The 15,297-nt window shown below is 43.3% G+C and overlaps 1 protein-coding gene and 1 long non-coding RNA gene across 6 annotated transcripts in view; one reads left to right on the top strand and one right to left on the bottom strand.

Moving 5' to 3' along the window:
- The window catches only part of LRRC38 (leucine rich repeat containing 38), a 59,669-nt gene continuing 48,244 nt past the window's right edge, over nt 3,873–15,297 (bottom strand). Inside the window, exons 2-5 of one of the 5 annotated variants that reach the window (XR_002444488.1) lie at nt 8,692–8,759; nt 5,814–6,063; nt 4,323–4,478; nt 3,873–4,079 (exon numbers count right to left, since the gene is read on the bottom strand). Coding sequence is in view for 2 of the 5 variants with exons in the window: in XM_021417679.1 (XP_021273354.1) it covers nt 8,506–8,759 (254 nt within the window). In the remaining 3 variants the exon portion in view is untranslated. Of the gene's footprint in view, nt 4,080–4,322; nt 4,479–5,810; nt 6,064–6,520; nt 8,760–15,297 lie in introns of those variants that run through there. The other 4 variants (XM_021417680.1, XM_021417679.1, XR_002444490.1 and 1 more) reach the window with 4 other exon arrangements.
- Nucleotides 9,480–10,617, top strand: LOC110408688. Its single transcript, XR_002444492.1, has 2 exons — nt 9,480–10,256; nt 10,344–10,617. It is a non-coding gene; the product is annotated as an uncharacterized LOC110408688 (long non-coding RNA).

Genomic DNA, 15,297 nt, shown 5'->3' with positions numbered 1-15,297 from the left:
TCAATTCCTGCATCGAAGAAAATGATGAACTTCAGGATGGGCAAATGGATAACAAACTGAATGGGAAGCTCCTCACGTGGATACACAGACCACGTGTGCTTAGAAGAATCCAAAGGCATTTTGCTCTATAGAAACCCATCCAGTAACTACTGAACTCGGTGGGGAGAGTCTTCTCTTCAGTAGTGGTGTGATTTAATCAAATTCAAAGATTTAAAGTGGTCAGATAATTGGTAACGCAGTGCAAATGACAGGTGAGGCTGTCAGAGCACGCAGCCTTACACACGTACTGCCCTGGGGACTGTGGGAACTAAGCAGTGCCACAGGGATGAAAATGAGGATGCATTCACGAAAATAATAACCCCAGATCTTAAAAGCTTTTCCAGATACTTCTGTCAAATAAAAGATCATCCAAAAACAAAACCAGACCAAGCAATCAGTCGAAAACTCCTATTATTTGCTTTAAAACTCAGAAAAGTAATGAAGTAAACATGGCAAAGATACTCCTCCAATAGATGAGTCCGAACAAAGTAATTATCTCTGATTTTTGTTTTAATCAGCTCATCAATCCTGTAAGCAGGAAAATCTCTCCCTTCATACACCACGGAAGCGAAACGTTGCCGTACCTAACACGTTGCTCAGGAGATGAGCGTCATCTCTCGGGGACTCAGCTGAGAAGCAACAGTGCCAAACCCTGGTGCAATGCTCTGCAGGAGCTTCCACAGGTGAGCGCTCACATGCTGGGCTGATGGCAGCACTACCCCAGCCCCCTTTCCTCTTGAGGCCTATCCAAGGGGCTCTGACAAGCCCTTATTCACCTCGGTGCAAAGGTTACAACCACATCCAGCTGCCGTGCTCTGTGCAAGCTGTGTTCCCCACAGGGCACTTGCACCAGGTGCACTCGCAGCCCCGCTTTGCTCTGGTGGGAGGAGCTGACTCACTGCTCTGTAGACGACAAGGAGACACCTTGAAGCAGAAAATGGCTTTGGAGAGCCAGCCTGCTTCGCAGAGCAGATGGCTGGGCAAGGCTGAGGTTAAAGGCATTCATTATAAATCCATCACCAAACTAGGACATAGACGTACGGTGATTATCAGATCAGGAGAATGCGCTTCGAATGGCAACTTCTGTGCTGCTGTCAGCCACACAAGGCTGCAGTCAAGCTGTGGTAAGTCAGAACCCAATTTCACAGACCTGAGGGCAATACCACCAAACCCAGATGGAATCTGGAAAGCGACGTGACCTGTCCCTGCACGGAATGCCTGCAGAAAGCCTAAACAGAATCAGCAATCACCCTCCAATGCAGAAATCACAAACCCCAGTTACTAACACACATACAGAGCATCACTGCCAAAGGCCCTAGCAACACAACCCTACCAACCCTTACCAGGTAGGAACCAGCTCCCAAGTAATGCCATAGTGAAATAAATACTGAGGCCAACACACTAGTAGAATTATTAGTGTTAAAGCACAGCTCAGGTTAAGCAGAAAGCAATTGCTTCCTTTGCTGTGCTCACACGAACTCATTGCTCAGTGGTGAACAAGCTGCATCCCATATGCCACTGTGGAAGGAATGTGAGGAAATCAGCCTGCATGAAATACTTTCTTCCGAAAACAATGCAAACTTCTCAGCCTAATGGCTTCTGTTCCCCCGAGGAGTAATATAAATTAGACTGTGTTAAATTTGTAGTGATTTTCTTGTCATATAGTATAATGTTCACAAGGTTATGGTTCGAAGGCTTCCTGCTTTCATCTGAAACCCAGCACTGCAGGATTTTTTTAAACTGTTAAAAAAAGCCATTCCAGACTAAATAACCTCTAAAAAGGCTTTTTTTTTGCCCTCATTTTTTGTTTTAAAAAGGATTCTTTTTTTTTTTTTAATGCCGTGGACAGTATATCTTACTTCAGACTCGCTTCAAAATTATAACACAGCAGGAAACAATTCACAATTAGATTTTGAGAATTTCCAACCTCCAGTTATTCAGTGGCGAAGTAGAAATATGGAATATTTGTATATATCAAACTTTTGACACAAAGCCTAATCTGAAGCCAGTTAATACAACGGCATTTAGGACTTGAGAGAGGAAGAAAGCAGTGAACCCATTCATAGAGCAACACACTCTTGTTCTACCAGGGGAAGATACCACAGCTCTAATTTCTTGCTGCTGTGCCACACCTCCTCTGCCAGCATATGGGCTTCAACATCACCGTGTTGAAATTAAGGTAAATATTCAACTCAATATTCAACTCAAATAACTCAAAAATTATGGCCACCTACAAAAAATATTACTCCATCATCTAGTTATCTCTCATTCTCCTCCTTAATGATATTTACATCTCGCTTATCTCTCTGGTAAACCTTTCATAAAACCATTAGGTGCCATGTTTATATGGAGTTCAGGGAATTATTTCTCCATCTTCAGGAATAGTTTATATTGTTAATAAGAGCATCCCTCTGCATTCACCCAGCTGACCAGGATGACTGTAAGGGATTTATTCTGGTCATTTCCTTCCGTGACCCAAATTCACATTTGCAGCCAGATCTTGAAAGGATGAAGAGTAATGCTTTAACCCACTGCAGATTGCAAACCTAATCTACCCCTAACAGAGCGACAGTCACTCAATTTGAGAAAAACTGGTGGGCAAAAATAGGCCAGAACTGTTTCTCAAATATGTTCAGAGTCATTTTATTTATTGCGATATACCACGAAGACTAAATATTATTTCTGCTGTAAAGTCTTTCAACACTTGCCATGATTAAAGAGCAGAAGCCCTACACAACACCACCAAGCCATGCCTTGCAATGTCAGATAGCCAGACTGTATCACATTCAGATTTTAAGCAAAGGTCACAAAGCTGGCTTTACTGCTCAACTCAATCCTATTTTTGCTCACTGCTGTAGCTAAGGGGAGTCTGCAAGGTGCTGTACAATGCCTCTATCCTGTGCTTTCCTTAGCTGGTGGTGGCAAAAGGAAAAGAAAGGGAGAGTCAAAGTCCAACCACTTACATTCCAGTGACATCAGCTAGGAAGAATGACCTCAGATTGGTGAAACAACTGAAGCACATCTCACCGTCTCCATTGTCTATATGGGTGCTCCTGACTTTCAGACTTTTGTACAGCCTATTGAGTGACACACTGCATTTCAGATTCAAACTAAAGCTTTCAGATGGGCAACTGGTGCTGTGAGCAATAAGCTTTAAAAACTCTATCAGCAGCCATTCCTGTTTGAGTTACGCTCCAGGAGGCTATGCCATTTCACACCTGGGGTGAAGGGGCTAACCTTTAGAACTTACTACTTGGAGAAGAAGCAGCTCTGCCATCAAAACAATGCTGCTGCAAAGCAAACTTAGCTCTGCTGAACAACTCTAGCCCAAGCTGTCTTCTTCACTCCTCATTTGCTGCTCACCTCCCTCTAAACTTTTCACTTCCCACAAAACCAACAGTAAAAGCCTGAAGTGTTTACTCGTATGTTTTTTGACAACCCCCAAAAAAGCACATTATGTCTGCTAACCTAACGTTACACAATTCCACATGGCTTCATGGAGCTCTTGGTGGGCTGTAAGTGCTGATGGGAACTGGAGAGACACCTCATAATTCAGGCACTCTGCTTTGCAACAAAACATCTGTTGCTCTCCCTGTCAGTTTAAGATCCAATAGGTTTTTCGTGCTAATTATTTGCAGTCGCAGATGGATGATTGGTCAGTATGAACAAAACTGTTTTTCCTAGTCTGCTGCTGATGGTTGCTGGTTATTTGCATTGCTGTACTGTGCAGAGATAGTATCGGGCTGAATTTATCTTGTTTAAGATGCAGACAAGAGATGGATACAGGAAACAAGACACAATGGGGGAAGAAGATTGCAAGATGAGAGTTGGAATCTGATTAGAATTGGAGTATTTTTTTATTACAAAGTTCCATTTATCACTGGATGATACACTTGAGGTTCTTCTGCAGCTATTTTCTACTATTCTATGACAAGGTTATACTGCTCCAGTGTGAACAGCTGGGATGTGAAATAAATGTTTCTGGCGGCTTACACGTATTGGAGGCTGCTTGGTGCTTCGAATCCATGGCAGATCTTACTCTACAACAAGGAATTTCAAGGACACCTTCACCACAATGAATCACAGTGACTTACCTCCACAGTAAAGCAACTCAGCTGCAGCTAGAGGTCAGTAAAAACAGGTTACAGCACAAATGACATTATTCCATGGTACCTTTGAGAGGAATGATCCAGAAACTATCCCAAACCCTTTATTCTGGAGGAGATGGGCTTAAGTTAGGAGTGTGCCAGCTAGCCCCTTGGAAACTAAGCTCATTTACTCACGTAGTGTGTAGGCTGCACATGCTGAATCAGGAAAAGGTCCTGCACAGAGTTGCTCCCATGCGTTTGAAAGCCAGCACAGAGGGACCTCTGCTAGGGATGAAGGACTGTCTCAGGCTCAGCATCCCTGTCAGGCTTCAGCTGTTCCACTGAGGCTGTCTACAGGGGTGATAGTTACAGCAAGCTCTAGTAGTGTTATACACGCGCTCCCTCCCTACTGCACAACTGTGTGCAACCCCGTCCACATTTATAGGTGATCGCACACACTCATTCCCACAGCCGAAAGACAAGACCATTTTAGGCTGTCTCTAAGTAAGCTGGGCTAAATTTCAGCTGTCAGTGTACAGTGGCTCACCCTGCACTGTGCACTTGAGGGAGACAAGCGGCATGCTCCTCTTTAAGAGCTTCCAGAACCATCCCTTCAAGGTACTTTCCCAACGCGTTTTTACGCCGCTCCAAAACCTGACCCACTAATGTTCTCCCCTGAGTGAGAATCACAGCAGGAATGAAGCTGTCTCAAAAAGACACTGGCTGACTGAGGATGAAATGCTAGGTTTGGACAGTCGCTTCAGGTGATCTTTATTTTCATGTTCTGCGGATTAGACGTTTTCTTAAATCAACGTGCACACTTCTAAGAAGTCAGTCTGTATCTCAATTACATTATGCAGATTTGCTTTCTTGCACATTTTTGGATTCTCACGCATCCCAAACTCCAGCATTTCATCAAGGAGACATATCTGCAGGCAATGTGACAGCTGCTTCCTGGCTCTCCAAGCCTGCAACGTTTTATTTGGGTCATGCATAGTATATCTTCCTTTCCCCTTGAAGCAGGTAAAATGTCTGCTTGCTTCTGACAGGGGCAGATACCATCACCAAAATTAAGCCATTTCAGAAGAAAATTGTGAAGGAGGACAAACTTGCTACTGCATGTTTACAGCAATGCATGGGCAGTGTTTCTCGAGCTAGCAGTGTACTGCACAGGGAGCTACATTCACCTCTTACACGTGGCAGCTTCACCAATGGGAGTTACTGCAGTCTGAGTGCAAGCTGGCTGGATCCCATCTGTAGAAGGATCCCTTCACAGGGAGACTTCCCATGTCCACGAAGCTGGAGATGGGATAACCTCCATGCTACTGCTCCGTGGAGGAAAATCTGCACTAACAATGCAACCCTCAGGACAATTTCTCATCAGTTCTATTTGCAGGGAATCATCCTGGTGATGACTAGTTCTGGCAACAAACCAACAGGGGCATGTTTCGTGCTGAAGATTACATACAGTAACAAAGACCCCAGCAAGAATGAAATTTAAGTTCTGTCCCACTTACTAGCAATTAGAAATATGGAAAATCAATATAAATACTCTGTAACCGTTGATGCCCACAATGGATAAATATTCCTAACTGGAGGAGATCAATACTAATGAATTAGACATTACTCAGTAGTGTAAAATATTATTAAAGTTTCTTATCTGGAAAAAAAAACAAACAAACATACTTTGCAAAATCACTTTGATGTGATGGAGTGTCCCGAATGGCAGCTTCATAAATAAAGCTTTACTAAGCCTTGCTCTTCAGCTTGCACTGGGTTATGTGGGTGTCAGCTTGGTCTGTTCCTTTGCTGCTCTGAGGGGTGCTAAGTTCCAAATAAAATCGGGGCTTTCAGAGCTTTATGTTGGGTTGAACACAAGGCTACAAACTAAGAACAAATCTAGGTCTTCATTTTGAGGCATCGCGGTAGGATGAACCTGCAAGTAAGAGCAGAACCCAGTCAAAATAGTTGAGTTTGAGATGTGACCTCTGCAAAATTAGTCAACCTTACAGGATGATGAAGCAAAACCATGTATTTGCGACCAAAGGAAAGGTACAAATTTGCTGAAACCTTCACTGGTGTCTCACTGGAAAGCTTGGTAGGACAGATCACTTTGTTAACTGGATGCAAGCTTTGAGTCCGTAATAAGACTTGCAGACAAAAAGGTGTGACCCAGTTTCTTCTTCCACCACTGAACAATTTGCACAGCTCTAAATATAAAACTGTTGATAACATATCCATATTTGTTGCACAGGGAGCGTGCTGCATGAACTGTACCAGGCAACAAGTTGTGTACTTCCAACCATACTGCAAAATCTCTCCCTTTAATAAGAGAATCGGACGCTGTCTTTGTTTTTATCATACCCACATACAAATAAACATGAAAGCCCATGTTGAAATTATAAATATATTTGTGTTATTTTTAAACATGGCACTACACAGTGAAAATCATGTCATTTCATTTGTCTTGAAAGAATAACAGAAGACAGTATTGATACAGAGCATCCTCTCACTGTCCCACTTAGTTCTGTTTCAATGTGTTTTTAGAAATAATAATCTTAACGATGGTAGCATTAAGTCACATTGAATAAGCTTGTAGAGCTAACAGAAGTAGACACCCCTGTCCTGGTTTTAACCTCAGCATGGTGCAAACCCCACTGCAAACACCGTGAGCCAATGGAGCAACTCCACTGATGCCAGCGGAGCCATCCTGATACAGGATCACATTGGATCTATCCCATAGCTTGAGCCTGATGTACATAGCCCCAACACAATGCCCCTATCTCAAAGCACTTAAACATGAGGAAGTTACTACGATCTTCGCTTCATGGGTGGGAAAACGGAGGCACAGACAGAAAGAGTGATTTGCTGCAAGTCTTCTAGGATCACCAATGACAGCCACGTGTCCTAAGTCCTCACCTTGCACCCTGTCCATTGGACCACGCTGCTCCTCAGCGCACGGCGTAACGTGCTCCTGAGCAATTAGCACAACTGATACAAGAGATTGGGAACCAACTGCCCATAAGAGACCACTCACATTCACTGAGCAAGGCGATGTTATAACCAGAGTGGTTTTTTTTTTTTTAAGAAATATTACAGCGTTTGCAGTAGTTAAATAGATGCTACGTTTATCAGCTCTAATTCTTTTATAATAGCATACGGTCCTCAGATGGTTTATTACTGTGTTATTTCTTACTTTAAGCCCTCCCAGCCATTCTAGATAATATTTTAAATACACAGAGCTTTAAAAAAATATTTCCATTACAAATATTTTAAAAATATACTTATCCTAAAAAGCTGTCCGGCACTATTCCATAAATCTCTTGTAATAAATGTCTTTTTTTTTTTTTTTTTTTTCATTTTAACAAAAATATCTCCCGTTATATAGCAGAGCTCAAGTCCTGACAAATCTATAATACAGCCAGAAATATCCCGGGCCAGGTTCCACTCTTGTTTATGCAGTTGCCAGTTAGGATCGTGGTGTTCACTTCATCTGGTTTACCCCAGCATAATCAGAAGCAGAATATAGCCCTTAGTGTTTTAAAATAACTAACCAGACTGAATACTGCAACAATTACTTGTGCCCAGCGTTACATAGAAGGGAGTTCCTTTGCTTCATTGCATCTAAAAATGCAAAAGAATGCTATAGTTCGTATTTTTGCCATAGCCAAAGAGGTGTCAGGCAGCTGCAGTGGATGACTCGGATCTAGAAGCACATTTTGCCTATAGAAAAGGAAATTTTGGCTGAATGTCTGCAACTGCTGTCACTCCCTAAAAGAAGGATGAATATTTAGAGAGAAGATTCGTAAAGAGAAAATGCCAACCTCCCTAGGCTTTCCACAGTTCTAGGAATCCTTTCAACTGCGTTTTGTTACTCAGAAAGTTGTGTGAGTTGACTAGAATCTCCCACTAATTCGATGCAGGAAAGACACTCTTACATTGCGTCCAGGTTTCCAGCTGAAATGCCTCCCCCTAGCCGGCCCTTTTCCAAGTGCACATTTAAAACAAGCCACTCAGCGCTGACAGGGTCTGCATCTGACCAGAAGGGCAGTGTGGAAGCTGACAGTCTTTTAAAACACTGGAACGTTTTTATTTTTTCCTCCTTTCTCCCTTTTCCCTCCAGCCTTCAAATTTAAATGCAGTGTTTGACTAATGACGACAAAAATTAATCCGGTCTCATTGCATCAGGCTATATATGCAAGTAAAACTAACCCCCCCCAGCTGCAAACTGCAATTCCTACCTGTGGCCTTCATGAAGTTAGTACGGAACCTTATACATTGACTTAATCTATTCATGTCTAAAACTTGTGGTCTAGTTTTCTTCCCAGACTTTGGCTGCTGATCTACCAGTAAGGAAATTTAAGTATATAGGCTAAGTTCAGTCCTCACTGTCGTCTTCATCATCATCGTCATCTTTACTGGGAGCACATCTTTGGAAGCAGTGTACTAGAGTTGCTAGGAAGAAGCTTGATAGAATTGCAGCAATGGAGACTGCGACTCCAGAGAAGATGATGATAAAAAGGTCCGTCAATGACAAACTAAATTTGCATTCACTAAAGCTGACCTCAGATAATTCATTCAGAAAGATTCTTCTATTTTCTACAGGCAGGGAACACTGGATTTCATGGAGACCTGCAAAGAAGAGGAGAGGGAAACAAATCAGAGGAATATTGGTGAAACCTTCCGTTGCACTGGACAGAGACTGAATGCCTGAAGAAAATGTTTTAAGGGTTATTTCTAGGCTTATGAATTTGCATGAAATTCAGGGAAAGAAAAAAAAAAAAAAAAGAACAAAATTTGACACTATCCAAAAGCCATTCCACAGCCCTCCCCCCATGACACTGTTTCACTTTTACTCTTCCAGGTGATGCGACCTGGGGCTGTGATGCTGAGAATTCAAAGTGTGACTGCTGAACTCAGGATGCATCTACACCCGGAAGCCCAGGGACATTTCCCTACTAATGTTTCTGAACACACATTCGGACTCCAAAAAAGGATAACAGGGATAGTGAATTCCCTTCTGCACTTATTTTTTCCGTGCACAAAACTACAGTTGTGTTTCTTTTTCTTCTGGTCAAAACCACAACTTAGGTTTAATGGATGCTCGTTTGACTCTGACCTCTCTCAACCTTTCCTCTCCAGCTCTTTAGAAGATATGCAGACTAACAGATATTATGCTTCGTTGCACTACTGAAGAATGCCTAGAGCCACGTTCTTCATAGTGAAAGCAAAAATGTCCACATTTAAAAAATGGTGAGAATATCATGTGGTAGTAGGGAGTAAAAGCGTAGCTCATTGCATATCCCCAATTTCCTCTTCATTTACAAGAGGGAAAATAGGGAGAGTATAGAAATAGGGCTAGAATGGAACAAACAGTGAAGTGAATCAAGTCTGTTATCGCTGTTAGCAAGACAGCTTTTGTCTGCTATTGAGGATATGAATGTAAAGAGGAAATACGAGAAATGTGTATTAGTGACGTGAGAACTGCTGCTGGTTTCCTTGATGCACACTGCTCTTTGTCTGCTAACGATCACCAAACAGGACCTGGGTGTTGACTGCATTGCTGTGTGCTCAGTGCAGGGCGGGTTTCCATCGCACCGCTCCAGCACGCCAACGCTGTGCCACTTTGCAGAAGGGATGTGTGCCTCTGCTTTTACGATTTCCCTTTTTCTTGCAGTTGAATGGCTACGGTGCATTAGGTTTTATTACAAACCCCGGGCTTCTAGCGCCAGTGGTGCAAACCTGAGTGCTTACCTGGATGCAGCCCAGCTTTACGCTGATCTGACTGCGAGCTTCAGCCAAGTCAGCTAGGGACTCATTTATCACCCTGACGTACACGGCCCCGTAATGACGCTGAGCGTACTGAATTTTGATTCCTAAAAGCCATCCTCTATCTGCCTTATCTGCACGCAGTTCTGTTGCTAGCCTCCTTTTTCATGCTCCTCTCCCCCCCCCACGTAACAAAAGCTGCCAGCAGAATGGGACAACAGTCAGCCTGCCCAAGGCTGAGCGGCTTCCTCTAGGCAGGCTGCCACCTGAACACAAGCGACGTTCTTCCTCCGAGCCCGGAGCACGGCAGATGGTGCAGCAACATGCTCTGCAGCCCTCTGAAACCTCCTGGCCTGGAAGGTGGAGGATCCTCCCGCTTTCAGACGCCCTCCCAGGCTTCTGGAAACGGGGAACCTGCAGTATTCCTATTTATCTCATGTCTTGCAGACAGGCCGGCATGCTGGAGTCCTGGAGCGTGCCTGTGCCTGCACAGATGGAAGAGGAAGAACATGCTCCTGCACTCTGCAGCTCGTGATAGAGCTCCTTGTACAAAGCTTTATTCTGTGAGAAGTTAGGGTTGGCAGCACCGCGTCCTTACTGTCCTCAGAATAGAAACTCAAGGGGGAAATAGGAGGGACAAACCAAAGAGGACGCGGATGGTTATCCTTCCCTGTTCCAATCCATGGGAAATAAAGGAGAAGCGAAAAGCTCTAGGCTTGGACAACTAGAACTGTGTCTTTTTCGGCAGATTTTAGAAAAACAAAAAAGTTCTCAATAAATCAGAGCGAGTAATTTATATACTATTTATAAATAGTAATTTATTCTATGCAATAGCAGTTACTGCTATTGCATAGAAACAGCAAGAAAATGGGTATAAGCTACTGAAAATTTGTCTGAAGAGGAAGTTCCTGGCTAAAAGGACAAGATCGTTGCATGTTTTGACAGAAAAGCCAGGTCCAAGTGAATATGCCACCTAAAATTCCATTCCCCTTACAGCAAGTACAAGAAAAGGCAACTTTCTACCCAAGCTGTAGAACAAACCAGCTAACGAGTGGTACGATCTTAGGAGAACTGCTGTCTTCATAGCAGCTGAGCCGTGCTCCCAGCATGCCTAAAGAAAGACTGCACAGGTGAATTCTTTACAATTACTTTATCTATCCCGGACCAGCTGCAATAGAAATTCCCCAGCATCCTCATCTGCCAGCTCATGAATTATCTCTGCGCTGCAGTGGCCTTGATGGGCTGAAGTGCCAAATCTAAATTTCCAGAAGGAAGGTACAAAAAGAATATAGTAGAGAGAGAAGAAGAAGGGGATGAGGGAACTATTGCTCTAAGCAGTTCCACTTCATGCAGCCCTTGCTTCTGGGAAGAACTCCCTGTGGTAGCATTGTGCCAGGATCCCGGAGGAAGCAGAGCCCGGCTGTCACCGTTACCAGCAGCTCTGCCCGGACCTGAATGCAGCCTGCAGGCTCTGAGCTCTATTCCTGCTCCTGGATGCTTTCAGCTAACATCACAGTAGACAGAATTAAATAGAAAACTACCTGCAACATACCAAGTCACTTAGAGGGTATTTCTTGCTAGGAGAACCAGTGTACTGCGAGAGTTTTGGGTCGGATTAGACAATAAAAGGATAAAAAAGCCCTTCTCTCTCCGTGTAGCCATGGGTACTGAAATCTAGGTCATGTTCCCAAACAAGGAGATAGGAAGGGAGTTTTCTACTGGCTCCATTCTCCACTGCCCCAAAGTGCTGGCCGAGCCTCATGTTTTTCCACAGTTCTTGGTCTTTGAAAATAATCAATGTCAATAAGCAAAACACAGCATCAGGAACCAGGAGCCTGCTCTGAGCAGCTGTATGCTACTGACACAAGGAGTGCCTCCTTCCAAAGCAGATGCAGCCAGTGTTAGAGCAGACTTCCCACTGCACACCTGAGCACATCATAACATGAAGGCCACGCACGCAGTGGCTTCGGACAACACGTAATCAAAACCATCTCATCTGCTTTCTTCCATTGCAATACGGGACTTTCTTTACATTATACAACATCAGGTTGTCCGTAAGAAATGAGAATCCAGTCTGCAGTGAACTGATGTCCTGGGCTCCACCTGCCCCACTGCATCCATGCCCAGCAACAGATCCCATTTTGTTCCTTGCTTAGGCTGAAAGTAATCCCAGGTTGTTGTGCAGCCTCTGAACACCCCCACACCACTTCCAGTGCCATTTGACCTCAGTCATCTACTTTCACTCATTTTGACCTTCCAATTACATTATTTTCTGTAGTCTAAACATATTCATTTAGTTCTGTAGAACCCATTCGACTTATTCTTTAAAAAATCAGCAAGGCTTCTTGCACAGGGCATCACCAAGAAGCCTGATATGTAGTGCTTGGCTGCAGCAAGAAAACCTTTGATGGCAGTTATATATATCTCCCTGCTTCCACAGCGTGTTCAAAGAGTCGCCAAACAAATCTGTAAATGAAATAACAAGTGTGAGCACGTTATAAATACATAGCTTATGTTATTTTGGTCAGGGTCACTGCATTATCTGCAGGAACTCCAGCTGTCTCAAGGACAGTGTCACACGCTCTGTCTTTCTCTATGTCATCTGAAGAAGCCAACACACTACGCTGGCAATGCAGCTGTAATGCAGATGTAATGCACTGTTTGCTTTTAGAATAGGAACGCTTTGAAGTCCCACTCAAGGGAGAGGTGTTAGATTTTATACATGCGCTTAACACTGCAGAAATGAGTTAAAAACATGGCTCTGGAACCAGGGGAATAGATCGCCTGACATGGGAAGTGTGAAACCGCTGGAACTCTAGAACAAGAAACAGATACAGCTCTTCATAGACCACAGTGATGCAGGGGGGTTCCAGATGAAGTTTATTTCAATGAAATTCCCTCAGAGGTTTTAGAAGAGTATGACTTTGAGATGCCATGCCACTGGAGGCTTGTAACTCTGCTGAAGCCCAGGACTTCATCCTTGACAATCAATTCTAGCAATTCCTTGAGCTGCAGCTAGGTCCTAATGAACACTTTGCATTTGTAAAGGCCTGTGCACAGCTCTATTTGTCCTGCAGTCACAGGCTGAAATACTTCCCCTGGAAAGATGAAACTCTTAGAAAATGAATGCAGTTTGAAAGCAGTCTGTACAAAACCACATACAAACGATTAATAATTAACTCCCTTGTAAATTAATGAAAATAGACCTATGGTAGCTCTGCAGCGCTCCAAGTTATAACTACAGTGATCCTTCTGCCTCAAGAAAAACAGAAACAAAAACCAGGTACCAACTTCCATTAACGCTGGTATTTGTAGCTGCGATTCAGCTGCATTCATCATAGGAACTGCTGGACCACAAAGCTTCCAATGGTGCATTGGCTCAACCATTGACTGCAATCCAATTACCTGCCCTCGCATCTGACATGAGTTTTTCCTACATATTTTGACTGCTGACGTATTGCACTTTGAGTGGTGCCTTTGTTTTGTACTCCTTTGTTTGGAGACAAGCAGCAACACGTATCACTTACCCAGGTCAGCCTGACATTTTAAGCACTCCGTGTGCATTTGCTTCTTTATGACACTTACGACTTCTTAACATCTGTGCAAACTAAATGTTGCATGGGACAACTTCTGGAAGTCATCATTACTTCAATACTATGGTCCTACCCTGTTGGCCCTCTACAGCTGAGATATATTGCTTTGTTTTGGATGCTGAGTTTAAAAAATGGGAGAAGGAGGCCTCAATTCTGTTGGATTTTGTGAACTTCATATAAAACAAATATTAAGGCACATAGTTTCCTAGCAGTTGGCAATGCACAATAGTAGGAGAAAACGAAAATGCCCACTCATGCATACGCTGATAGATATATAGGAATACATACACTGCTGGGTATGTATAGGAATACATACATGAAAGAAGCAGTAAACATAAGTGTGCTTACTGCACGTGCTCAGGACAGTAGATGCAAGAGCACTATAATGTGCTATTCAAATATTTTAGGAAGAGCAGAATTGGTATTTGCTCTTTTGGGCGGAATTCAGCTGTTCCCCTGTATCACTGAATGCAGTTTACATACACTTGAAATGTTGAAATGTGGAGTTTAATTTCCTGTACCGCATTTTGCCTCCAGCTGTAGTTCTCTTTTACTCTACTTAAACACGGTCACTGATTTATTAGACATATTAATAAACAGTGAGAAAGGCATTGCCTCTGAAGAGAGATGGAATTTCATTAAGGTCAGCCTCAAGCTACCAGAAAAGTAAGGCTTAAAAAAACCTGAGGCATATATTTAGATCTCTAAATAATTCCTTTAATGGTCCAATGCCCTGGAGTTTCCTACATTGATATTAGAAGGTGCTCGACAGTTTGCTTCAATGTCTACAGATCAAGTTTAACATCAGGAGCCACGCTGCAAATGTCCTCGTGTCTTGAAGTCTGTGAAAGATGGATGTACTCCAAAAATCCTTACGATGGAAGAAACAAGAGTGAAAAGCCAGTGCCAGTCAGATCATTTTACTGAAAATGACTAGGATATCACATTATATATTTATATATGGATATATATAGAAACAGATTTGTTGTGCTTGTTAGGGAATCTTATTCCCGTTAGGAGTTTCTGCTTGAACAGAAGAAAAGCTGCTGAATGGACAGTCTTAAGGCTTTCAATTCCTTTCCAAAAACCGGGTATTATGTTCTGTCCCAGTGATGTGCCAGCATGTGCATGATTCCTGGGGAAGAACCCAATGGCCAGAAGAGCAGAACAGCCTGTCCTTCCTAGCTGAAGCTTTCCCTGGTTCTATATTAGCACATGGAATTAAGGCAGCCTTCTCCACAGAGCAGGCAAATATAGGTAGTGATAAAGAATGGGAGATTGAGACAGCTTCCCAAAGCTCTGTGGTTTCGTCACCTTTTCGTTAGGTGAGAAGGTCACATGCAGATTGCACCCACCTGTAATTGTGGTGCTGCGTTTTGAGCACAGCAGTCATGGCTTTGAGTGAGCTGAGAAGGGCTACTCTAAGGGCTTAGATGAGTGAAACGAGATGTCATTTTTTTTTAATTTACAGAATGCATCTATTTAATAGCATATCTTAGATTGGAATGGGATGAGAGAAGGATCCTGAGAGCCAGGAGATGATCACCTTATGGCCCAGCCTTTGTAAAAGCAGCTTACAAAGACCATCCCATACTCACAGCAACGATTCACTTCTGAATCTCCCAAGTGCTGCTGAATTCAGTTGGAGTTTCCAGCTCCAGAGGCTGCTGCCAGTCTCATTGCCACCATTCTCATAGCCACCATTCTCACTGCCACCAGCCTCATTGCCACCAGTCTCACTACCACCAGTCTCATTGCCACCATTCTCATTGCCACCAGCCTCATTGCCACCATTCTCATTGCCACCA

This window comes from Numida meleagris, chromosome 20 (assembly GCF_002078875.1).
Source record: "Numida meleagris isolate 19003 breed g44 Domestic line chromosome 20, NumMel1.0, whole genome shotgun sequence".
Taxonomy (NCBI): Eukaryota; Metazoa; Chordata; class Aves; order Galliformes; family Numididae; genus Numida; species Numida meleagris.
The sequence above is the reverse complement of the archived record's forward strand: the minus strand, read 5'-3'. Positions and strand labels throughout refer to the sequence as shown.